General features: G+C 52.6%; 1 protein-coding gene across 2 annotated transcripts in view; it reads left to right on the plus strand.

Moving 5' to 3' along the window:
• RAB11FIP3 (RAB11 family interacting protein 3) overlaps positions 1-12,082 on the plus strand; it is a 96,018-nt gene that overhangs the window by 62,583 nt on the left and 21,353 nt on the right. The window contains exons 6-7 of one of the 2 annotated variants that reach the window (XM_002825916.6): positions 1,982-2,116; positions 7,346-7,381. In XM_002825916.6, coding sequence (XP_002825962.2) covers positions 1,982-2,116; positions 7,346-7,381 — 171 coding nt within the window. The remainder of the gene's footprint in view (positions 1-1,981; positions 2,117-7,345; positions 7,382-12,082) is intronic. The other variant, XM_009250244.3, reaches the window with a different exon arrangement.

The following is a 12,082-nucleotide window of genomic DNA, read 5'->3' on the forward strand; positions in this document are numbered from 1 at the left end:
GTTGGGAGAAGTCCCTCTTCTCCAGCCACATCCCCAGATCACTCTAAATTTCTGAGGCTGCAGCAAGATCATGTGGCACAGAGCTGTGTTTGGACACTCGGCTTGCAGGCTCCTTAGCTGTGGGCCATGGATCACATGGTGGTCTGTGCAGGCTTTTGAGGGAGGCCTCATGATCATAAGTGAGTCTTCAGATTCATTTCCTTATAAATACCTGACATCCCCAAACTGGAAAGCTGTGACTCTGAATAAATAGAAGCATGACACGCAGCGGGCAAGATGCCCACTCACAAATGTCCAGAGTCACTCTAGGGAGTCCAGAGTCCTCTTGGCTTGGATCCAAACATGGGGGTCTCGGTACGCACGTCTGAGGGCTAGGGGCTCCCACGAGGGAGTCAGTCCCTCGAGGACGCTCCTGACTTCAGGGAGACCCTCGGCTGGCTGATGGGATTGTTGCTTCAGTCCCTTCTCCCCTTTGCTACTAGGTTGTCATCCATCTTTGCCAGCAGTCAAGGCCGAGTCTCTTTAAGCAGCCACAAGAGTCTTCCCTTGCCCGCTGCCCTCCCGCTGTTACTGAGGCCCAGGGAACCTGGGTGGAGGGCGGCGCAGGAGGGGCCGTCCCTTGTGCTGAGCAGCTCGTCTGCCCATAGGGTCCCCCTCCTTTTGTTTCCCATGTGCCCTCCTCGAAGCCGCCTGTCAGCCCTGGGTGTGGGGACCCTGCACGGATGTCCTGTGTGCTTTGGTCCCGGTGAGCGTCCTGGAAGAGCTGTGCATGAGTGAGGCATCACAGGCGGTCCTCAGAGGCAGTGTGCTTGTCTTAGGCACTTTCCTCTCCCAGCACGTGGTGGCGTCAAGACAAGGGCCAGAGGACTGGGGCATTTCTAAACTTGTGTCTCTGTGCTTGGTAATCACCTCTTCCTGCGTGTTTAGTTTGTCCCTGTCTCCTGTTCAGTGTTTTCATTGTTACCTGTTTGAAGAGTAACGTCTATGCCACATTGTATGTTTCACTTTTCACCTTTCTTTACTTGAGCTTCCAAATGGTTTCCCACAGCATGTGGGTCCCAGCGCCCGAGATGAGGCTGCCTTTGCTCCTTTGCCTTCGCGTCGCAGGCGCAGCACCCCTGCCAGTGGCCCAGAAGCCCTTGGAGGCGAAGTCACAGGGAGGTTAGCTGGCACCACCACAAAACTGAACACTGAGTTTTAACACAGGTCGGTCTTTTTGGGGTTTTTTTGAGACAGGATCTCACTTTATTGCCCAAGCTGGAGTGGTGCAATCATGGCTCACTGCAGCCTCAACCTCCCTCAGCTTCCTGAGTAGCTGGGACCACAGGTATGAGCTACTACGCCGGGCTAATTTTGTATTTTTTGTAGAGACAGGGTTTCACCACGTTGCCAAGGCTGGTCTCAAACGCCTGAGCTCAGGTGATCCACCCAAAGTGCTGGAATTACAAGCATGAGCCACCGTGCCCGGCTTTAATGCACATCTTAAAAAAATCACATAACTATTGTAGATTTATCATTCATGCATAGTTTTTGCTAGAGGTGGTTTTTGGAGTAATCATAAATATAGTACAGTAAGTACAAGTTTACCTGGAGACATGGTTCGCTATCACGTTGATGTGTTTTTGGCAAAAGACAAAGCAGTATGGTTTTTTACCTTCTTGTTAAAGAAGGGCTTTTGCTTTGCAAGGAGGCTCTCAGGCTGCCCCTGCTTTCTTCTGGGCACCTGACCCAGAGGAGCAGGTGTGTGCAGGGCCCCCTGAGGCTGGAGCTGGTGCCTGTCCTGCACTCCTGGAGGCAGCTGAGGGATGTGGGCTCACTGCGGTCTAAAGGCAAGAGCCAGAACATTGCACAGCTCATTCTCTCTCCGCGTGCTTTTGTTCCACACCATGTCCTGTCCTGTCCCCCTCGGCCCCTCGTGTGGAGTCACAGATGACTGCACGGGTCCCCATCCTCTCCTGAACAGATGCTTCTGTCTCTCTAGCACTGACCCTCTTGCCGCAAAGCTGCACAGCATCCTCACTGATGAGGCGTTTGAGTTTTACTGTAGCCAGTGCCACAAACAAATCAACCGCCTTGAGGATCTTTCTGCCCGCCTGAGTGATCTTGAAATGAATAGGTAACTGACCAGCGCCTGGCCTTGCTGTCTGTTCCCAGGGTGTGGGGGACTCCGGATACCCACAGCCCCCTTGAGGGCCTGACCTGACTCCGGTGCTTCCTGAGGCCTGGCCTGGTTGCCCCGAGGCGACCAGGAGCCTCTCAGGCAGCGGGACTCTCCCTGGGGCCCCGCTTCCCCCGCTGCACGCTGTGGGCTGCCAGGGCCCCGCCTCCCCCCTGCATGCGCAGCCCAGGCCAGTGCTTGTCTTGGTGGGAGGAAGTGATCGGTCTTTGCAAGCTGTGCTGTCTGTCCTGTGTGTGAAAGAGGGTACTTTCTGCATTTACTACAAGATTTCTTTCATTGAGCTCTTGAGACAGAATTGGGAAAGTTAAAGATTTAGTCTTTAAGAACAGAGGTATAAACAGCTTTCAGGAGTGTTAGTTTAAATGGAGTTTTGTATACTCACGGTGAGCGTGTAAGGGAGATGACTGTGTCTCAGCAGGGGAGCTTCTGTGGCTGGCCCCCATGTCTAACTCCCAGTTACAGAAGACGGTTTTGAGTGGTTTGCACATATTGACGTGCCCGTTAGGCATCGTGTTGATTTCGCTTGTGGTGAAGCCCCTGGGTGGGCAGCTCTCCAGAAGGGTCTGGTGAAGAAATGGGCCACTTTGGAGCTTTCCACAGCAGCCCTAGCCTAGCAGAAGAGGTGAGTGAGCATACAGGCTCATGCTGGCAATCTGGGACAGCTTCCTGAAGAACTGGCCCTGGCCTGTGGGGAGGGTTTGTAAAGGTGGCAGAAAGGTGAGCTATCCTGATGGTTCTAGCGTGTTTAGAGGTATCTGTGAAACTGCTTAGCTGTCTTGAGCCTGCCCTGTCCCTGCCCCAGGGGGCTTCTGCTGAGGGCAGCCCATCCTTGCTGGCGGACGCTCACTGCCCACAGCCTTATTGAGGATTCTGTCCTGCCTCTAGTTCCGTTTCCAGGGCACTTAACTCTTCTTATGTTCCGTGAAATGCTGTGAAGCACGGGGCCCCCAGCCGGTGCCCATTCAGGTGGAGAGGGTGGAGAGGATGGGGGTGGGGCCTGGCACTGATGGCCGTTCTGGAGCATCGGGGTCTTGGCAGCACTGGGGAGAAAGCAGAAGTGCTCTTTGAGGGGGCCTTCCCGGGAGACTCGAGGCCATCCAGAATCTGAGATTCCAAAGATCCGCTAACCTCTACTTTAGGGGAAATCAGTTTTCGCCTGCTGTGTGTGTTCAGCTAGGGGTTCAGGGCCCGGTGACGATGGCTCAGCCTGCTTGGGAAGGGGCCATTTGTTCTTCCCACGCAGAGACTTGCCCTCCCACTCACCGATAAGTTGAGTGCAAGCGTGTCATCTCTGTACGTGAAAGTAAGCCTGAAGACTCAGGTCTCGTCTCTCATTTTCTGAAGATTTTTGACATAGAACTGATTTTTTCCCACATTGAGAACTAGCTCCAAGATGGCCATGGTCGCCTCTGCTGGGCTTTGTGGGGGCAGAGAAGGGTTAGGATGTAGCTAAGTACAACCAGCAAGTCCTGTGGAGCCTCACGTCCAGGTTCTGCCACCCCTTTTCCTAAGACTCTATGAAGCGGGCCAGGCGCAGTGACTCACGCCTGTAATCTCAGCATTTTGGGAGGCTGAGGAGGCCGGCAGATCACTTGAGGCCAGGAGTTTGAGACCAGCCTGGCCAACATGGCGAAACCCTGTCTCTACTAAAAATATAAAAATTAGCCAGGCATGGTGGTGCACGCCTGTAGTTCCAGCTACTTGGGAGGCCGAGATGGGAGGTTCACTTGAACCCAGGAGGTGGAGGCTGTGGTGAGCCAACATTGTGCCACTGCACTCCAGCCTGGGCGACAGAGCCAAACTCTGACTCCAAAAAAAAAAAAAAAAAAGACTCTACCAAGTGGTTAATATGCTATTCAATTCAACACAATCAGGACACACAACTGCCAGTCAGAATATTCTCCCCATAACCCTCAGTGGAGGAGATCTGAATCTTGCATTTTAGTTTCCATGGATTTGCCTGAAAGTAAGCTTATTTGGTCATGCTTTGTGGGTGACAAGAGGTGACTTAGTCCAGACTACCTCTGGAAGCTTTGATGTCAGATACGATGTCCAGTCACCTCAGAACAGGCCAATAGCTGTTGAATTTTCCAGGTACCCTGGAGCCTCTAAATACATTTCATTTTGTAGGAACTAAGAAGTGTGCCTTACCTGGAGGTATATTTTCTTTTTTCTTTTTTTTGAGACAGAGTCTCGCTTTGTCACCCAGGCTGGAGTGCAGTGGCGCGATCTCGGCTCACTGCAACCTCTGTCTCCCAGATTCAAGTGATTCTCCTGCCTCAGCCTCCCAAGTAGCTGGGACTACAGGCGCCCGTCACCACGTCTGGCTAATTTTTGTATTTTTAGTAGACACGGGGTTTCACCATGTCTCAATCTCCGGACCTCGTGATCCGCCCGCCTCGACCTCCCAAAGTGCTGGGATTACAGGCTGAGCCACTGAACCTGGCCTGCCTGGAGGTATATTTTCTTTTTTTTTTTGAGACGGAGTCTCGATCTGTCACCTAGGCTGGAGTGCAGTGGTGCGATCTCGACTCACTGCAACCTCCGCCTCCTGGGTTCACTCCATTCTCCTGCCTCAGCCTCCCGAGTAGCTGGGACTACAGGCACCCGCCACAATGCCCGGCTAATTTTTTGTATTTTTGGTAGAGACAGGGTTTCACCATGTTAGCCGGGATGGTCTCAATCTCCTGACCTCGTGATCCGCCCGCCTCTGCTTCCCAAAGTGCTGGGATTACAGGTGTGAGCCACCGCACCCGGCCACCTGCAGGTATATTTTCAAATTATAAACCCTGTTGCTGGGCTGCCAGTCCAGGCCCTGAAAGATCAGTAGGTAAACTGAACGATGAGTCTGTCCTGTCCTATTAGTTCTAGGGAGTCTCAACAATAATAGGATAAAATTAAATTTGTATTAAGGCTGGGCGCGGTGCCTCATGCCTGTAATCCCAGCACTTTGCGAGGCTGAGGCAGGCGGATCACGAGGTCAGGAGATCGAGACCATCCTGGCTAACACGGTGAAACCCCATCTCTACTAAAAATATAAAAAATTAGCCGGGCGTGGTGGCAGGCGCCTGTAGTCCCAGCTACTCGGGAGGCTGAGGCAGGAGAATGGCGTGAACCCGGGAGGTGGAGCTTGCAGTGAGCCGAGATCGTGCCACTGCACTCCAGCCTGGGTGACAGAGTGAGACTCCATCTTAAAAAAAAAAAAAAAAAAAAAACACCTGTGTTAAAATATACATGATTAGTCTCCAATCGAGAAAGGAGAGCCACAGAGTAATTTGAACAGGGAAAGCTTAATACTACAAAGAATGGGCTGGATGTGGGCTGAAATCACAGTGCTTTGGTAGGCTGAGGTGGGAGGATCACATGAGCCTGGGAGGTCGAGACTGCAGTGAGCTATGGTTGCACCACTGCACTTCAGCCTGGGCCACAGAGTCAGACCTTGCCTCTAAAAAAAGATAATGCAAACAAACAAACAAAAAATTTAAAAAATCATTAGGGAAAAAAAAAGAATGTCACAGGCTATGGCAGTAATGAGGCACTGGTTGGGATGAGTAAAAAGAACTCTGCAGAGCGTAGGGACAGCAGCCACAGGAGCAGCCGCCACCCAGGGCCGGGGCAGAGCCCCCCAGCTACAGTCACTGCCACCCAGGGCTGAGGTCTGCACCAGCTGCAAACAGAGTGGTGGGGACACCACCGTGCTGTCAGGGCTTGTGGGGACCCTGCCTCCTGGCTGCCAGGAAAGCTATTCTGTTGCAGGACGCTTGGCAGAGGCACCCCCTAGAGAACAGCTACCCGAATGGGGTCGGGGAAGCCCCTGGCTCTGGCAACAGTGGGCAGGATGCTCCCTGGAGGGGGTACTGGGGAGACTGCGTGTGTTGGAGGGCGCTGCAGAGAGTGGTCAGAACCAGGAGGCAAACCTCTTCCTGCTGTGTTCGCTCTACGGCTCCCTCTGCTGATGACACGCAGCATCGTGGAGGAAGAGCCTGCTAAGGGCCCAGCTCTGTTTCTACAGGGCAAGTAAAAAGGATGGACTTGGAGCTGAGGGGCTCTACATTAATACCTGGCACAGCAGCTGATTCTCCTCCAGTAGATTTTTTCTTTTTTCTTTGAGACAGAGTTTCGCTCTTTGTTGCCCAGGCTGGAGTGCAGTGGCGTGATCTCGGCTGACTGCAACCTCTGCCTCCCGGGTTCAAGCGAGTCTCCTGTCCCGGCCTCCCGAGTAGCTGGGATTACAGGCATGCGCCACCATGCCCGATTATTTTTGTATTTTTAGTAGAGATGGGGTTTCTCCATGTTGGCCAGGCTGGTCTCGAACTCCCGACCTCTAGTGATCCACCCTCCTCGACCTCCCGAAGTGCTCGGATTATAGGCATGAGCCACCATGCCCGGCCCCTCCAGTAGATTTTTCTGCCTGACCCTGGAAAGAAAATCAGAGGTGTTTTTGAGCCAGGTAAGCTTAAGAGAGATGTGACTTTGTGAGTTCCAGGACCGTGATGGTTCCCAGGCCCCGGGGGTGAGGGTGTCTTCCTGCAGGCTGAGGCTAATAGTTCAGCAGCTAGACTGTAAAATACAACTTTGGACCTCAGAAATGAGAGAGAAGGTAAGTTTGGCCCATGTGCCACTGCAGATGGTTAAATCAGACAGATGATGTATAATTAGCTACATTTACTGCCCTGAAATGGCAACGGGAAAGGTTTCCAAACTGATGCCTAGGCAGGCATTCTGAGCATGATGCATCAGTGCCTGAGTCAAAGCCAGCGGCAAACTCTCCTGTCACAGCGGGGCCTGGGTCACTTTTTACTTGGGGGCCTCTGAAGGCCAAGGGTTTGGGGGTAATTTGGCTTCAGAAGCGTTGGGACAGTGCAGCCAGCTGGTGGGACCAGGTGTGGCGCTGGCCTCTCAGTCGCGGTCTGGGGTGGCTGCATCTGGAAGCCTCTTTGGGGGCTGGAGTAACGAGACGTATGCGGCCTCACCCCGGCACCGCCCGTGTCCTTGCTGTTTTGCTGAGTGAGCATTTGTGCATGGACTTGCCTGGGGGGCCCTGCATGCCGGGAGCACTGCTGAAAGGCCGCCCACCCCGTATCTCCACAGCCTGAGTTTCCTGCTTCCTCCTGCTCCTCTCTGTCTGTTCTAACAATTTTCCTGTTTATTTTGTTTTCTGCACAGTCCGACAAAGCGGCTCTCCAGCAAGAAGGTGGCAAGGTAGGTGGGTCTCTGGTTCCTGCTGAAAAACGTTCTGAAGTGGATAATTACTCATAGCTTTTTAAAAAACATTTTAAAATGTTCTTTTCCAAGGTATTTTTTAAACTCCTGCAAGTTACTTTACATGGTTTGGGGCTGAAGGTATCCTGAGGGAGTGCTGGGAAAAGGGGTTTCCAGGGCTGTGAATTTGGACCCAGATTTGTGACCACGGGGGGTACGTGTCAGAGCTTTTGGTGCTGGGCCTCTTGTGTGTTCACTAAGGTCTGGAAGGGGCCGCCATCCCCAGATGTCTGCTCTATGTTAGCTCTGAGGTAGCGAGACCCAGTGAGGAGCCTGGCTTCTCAGAGCCGGGTCTGGGCAGCTCCCCAAGGTGAGTTGAAGGTGAGGGGTGGGTCTGACTCCAATTCCTAAAGACCATTTCTTCATTTTTCAGCTTTGCATAGATCTGTTGGCTTCCTGCTATGAAAGATGGCAGCATACACTTTTATCTTCCTCCCCTACCAGTTCTTACCGAAATAAACATGCAGGGTTAAGGCCCTTCCCAGGGAGCCACGCAGTGTGGCTGCCAGGTGGCCTTTGCGGCCGTCAGAGTCTGCCTTCATGTCTTTATCTGCTTTGCCTTCCTAGTCCCCGTCCTGCTTCGTGGCCCAGCCTCTGGCAGGACTGGGAGACGCCTCTCTAGCTTCCTCTGGAACATCCCCTCTGGAGCCTCCTCTCTGCCCCGTTGTGCCGGGCGTTCTCCAGGCCTCGTGGCTGTGGTCCTGGACGGGTCTCCCCACACCAGTGGGTTCCTTTGTTTCGGGGGTTGGATCCTCTAGCTCCCTGGCCCCGTCTTTCTTCTCATTTGTTTTCTCTGTTTTTTGTCCAGCATATCTTCCTGTAGCTTCTTGAGAAAAGAGGTGCTCAGGAGATAAACTTGAGCTTGGGTTGGTTTGGACTGTGAGAGTGTGGATAGTTAGATTTTTGACGGCATTGCTTATCTTCTAGAGCTAAAGTTGTTACCATGAAGTATATAACTTTTCTGACTCGGTTTCTTTGTGACCAGCCTGAGCAACTTAGTGAAACCCTGTCTCTACCAAAAAAAAAAAAAAAAAAAAAAATGTAAAAATTAAAAAAAAAAGAAAAATAGGCAAGGTCTTGCTGCGTTGCCCAGGCTGTAGTGCAGTGGCAATTCATAGGTACAAGCATAGCTCACGACAGCCCCAGACTCCCTGGGCTCAAGTAATCTTCCCACCTCAGCCTCCCAGAATTCTGGGATTACAGATGTAAGCCACCACACCCAGCCAAGGACGGAAACCTTTTGTTTTCCATTTTCTTTTATTTTGAGACATTGTCTTGCTCTGTCACCCGGGCTGAAGTACCGTGGTGCAATCACAGCTCACTGCAGCCTGGACCTCTCAGGCTCACTCCATCCTCCCGCCTCCTCCTCCTGAGGACCTGGGACTACAGGTGCGCATTGCCATGCCTGGCTAGTCTTTTAATTTTTAATAGAGATGGAGTTTCACTGTGTTGCCCAGCCTGGTCTTGAACTCCTGGGCTGAAGGGATCCTCCCACCTTGGCCTCCCAAAGTACTGGGATCACAGGCGTGAGCCGTCACACCTGGCCATGGATGGAAACTTTTTTCTTTTCGTTTCTCTTCTCTTTTCTTGGCTTTCTTTTCTTTTTGAGACAGTCTTCCTCTGTCTTGCTCTGTGCAGTGACGTGGTCACAGCTCACAATAGTCTTTACTTCCCAGACCTCCCAAGCTCAAGTGATCCTCCCTCCTCAGCCTCCCGAGCAGCTGAGACCACAGGCGCGTGCCACTATGCCCAGATGACTTTTTAATTTTTTGTAGAGACAGGCCCAGACTGGTCTTGAACTCCTGGGCTCTAGCAGTCCTCCCACCTCGGTCTCCCAGTATGTTGGGATTACAGGCAGGAGCCACCGTGTCCCACTTGTTTTCCATTTTCTGTCATTTTAGGGGGTAGGGGCTAGAGGAAGCAGAGGTGAACGTCATCACGCATCTTTTTCTAACTGTCTTCTTGCTCACCCCTTTCCGAAAAGCATTGAGCTGGCCGGGTGCGGTAGGTCACGCCTGTAATCCCAGCACTTTGGGAGGCTGAGGTAGGTGGATCACCTGAGGTTGGGAGTTCAAGACCAGCCTGGCCAACATGGAGAAACCCCATCTCTACTAAAAAATACAAGATTAGCCAGGTGTGGTGGCAGGTGCCTGTAATCCCAGCTACTCAGGAGACTGAGGCAGGAGAATCGCCTGAACCCTGGAGGCGGAGCTTGCAGTGAGCCGAGATCGCGCCACTGTACTCCAGCCTGGGCAACAAGAGCAAGACTCCATCTCAAAAAAAAAATAAAAAGAAAAGCATTGAGCTCTTAGGAATGTGACGTGCATCCCCAGCTACACTTCTGTTACCACTTCAGCATCACCTTCCTCCCCACTTCATCAAGTCTTTTACTCCAGACAGGCTGCAGCTGGTGACATGAAAGGCCAGTCAAGGCCAGCTGAGGCATCTCCTTGAGGCCTCCTGTGCCTAGGATGGGGCGCAGCCTGCAGCTGGCTGTCACAGCCTTGTGTCAGAAACACCCTTTAAAATTTAATGTTTCTTTCACGGGTACCCTTTGGTATAAAAAAAAGCCCAATCTGAGCCGGGCGCCGTGGCTCACGCCTGTAATCCCAGCACATTGGGAAGCCGAGGTGGGTGGATCATGAGGTCAGGAGTTCAAGACCAGCTTGACCAACATGGTGAAACCCCGTCTCTACTAAAAATACAAAAATTAGTCAGGCATGGTGGCGCACGTGCCTGTAATCCCAGCTACTCAGGAGCCTGAGGCAGGAGAACTGCTTGAACCCAGAAGGCAGAGGTTGCAGTGAGCCGAGATCACGCCACTGCGCTCCAGCCTGGGCGACAGAGCAAGACTCCGTCTCAAAAAAAAAAAAAAGCCCCATCTGCAGTTATCTGTCGTTAGAGTTTAGAAAACAGAGACCTCTTGTGCAGTGTGTCTATCCACGTGTAAATATATGTACGCAACATTTAATCTGCTGTTTTGCCCCAAATCTGTCACAAGAGGCTAAGGAAGTGCAAAATAACCGTCGCGATTCGCTTCTCACAGTTCTCAGCCCTTCGCACTGAACTATTGCTGAGATGGTGGGTTTTGCCAGCAGCCATTGTAGCCCCCGGGCCTGGCTGCATTGCTCACCTCCCTCAGCCTTGTTCTGTCCCTGTCCATGAGATGGAAGTGGCTTTCTCCAGTCAGCTGTGTGTGCAGGGACCGGGGGCTCCGGGCAGAGCCGAGTCATCAGGACGGGAGGAAGTGCTCACAGCAGGCAGGCTCCCGGGGCCCTGGGTGGGAGGCCTCAGGGATCCCCGTACCTCCTCGCTCACCAGCCAGGCTCGACCTACTGCCCTGTGGGGCAGGTCAGGCTTTTTCCACAGCTCCCTCTCTGGGGGAAGGGTCCTCCCAAGTGAGGGTGTAGTGTAGCTGGAGAATCCCTCTTTCTAGGGGATTTAAATAAGCAGCTCTGGCCGGACGCGGTGGTTCACGCCTGTAATCCCAGCACTTTGGGAGGCCGAGGTGCGCAGATCACGAGGTCAGGAGTTTGAGACCAGCCTGGCCAACATAGTGAAACCCCGTCTCTACTAAAAAAAAAAAAAAAAAAATACAAAAAGTTAGCTGGGCATGGTGGCAGGTGCCTGTAATCCCAGCTACCTGGGAGGCTGAGGCAGGAGAATCACTTGAACCCAGAAGGCAGAGGTTGCAGTGAGCTGAGATCACACCACTGCCCTCCAGCCCGGGTGATAGTGCAACACTCTGTCACAAAAAAACAAAAACAAAAAAATTTAAATAAGTAAATAAATAAGCAGCCCCATGACCCATGCTGAGGACCCTCTGCCTCACGTGGGTGGCCATGTGTGGTGGCTGCACGCTGGGTGCCTGGGGATGGCCGTGTCCCCGAGTCAGCCCCAGAAGTGCCTACGCCTTTAGGACAGCTCAGAAGTGCTGACAGGCCCCAGGCCATGGCCCCTCAGGGTGGGCCCTGGGTTGCAGCTTCCTGCCTGGAGTGGCTCATGTTTGGGGGCAAGGTCATGGGCGTTTAAGAGCAGCGACTGGCCAAGAACATGATCTGTATCAGCAGCAGCTTTTGAGAATCTGATGAAATCCCCAGAGCCCCAGAAGGGCGCTGGTGTGTTCCAGCTGGTGCATGTTCACAGGGCTTGTCTCCAGGGACGAAGATACCTTCTTTTTTCCCCCTCAGAGCATTTATGGGGAAAAAGATGGAAATGTTCAAGCCCAGTCCATACTGAGAAGCAAATCGAACTTCATACACTTGGTAGACATTTTCAGTGGAAAAATATTAACATTTTATGGAATTCTTACTCTGCTGTGTCCCTAGCCAAGCTGTTTGTATGCATGACCTTGGTTAAACCTCAGTTGCCTCTAGACCCCCATTTCATAGGCAAGGAAGCTGGGAGAGGGTCCCCCCATTTCACAGGCAAGGAAGTTCAGAGAGGGTCCCCCCATTTCACAGGCAAGGAAGTTCAGAGAGGGTCCCCCCATTTCACAGGCAAGGAAGCTCGGAGAAGTTTCCCCCATTTCATAGGCAAGGAAGCTGGGAGAGGGTCCCTCCATTTCACAGGCAAGTAAGCTGGGAGAGGGTCCCCCCATTTCACAGGCAAGGAAGCTGGGAGAGTGTCCCCCATTTCACA

This window comes from Pongo abelii, chromosome 18 (genome assembly GCF_028885655.2).
Source record: "Pongo abelii isolate AG06213 chromosome 18, NHGRI_mPonAbe1-v2.0_pri, whole genome shotgun sequence".
NCBI lineage: Eukaryota > Metazoa > Chordata > Mammalia > Primates > Hominidae > Pongo > Pongo abelii.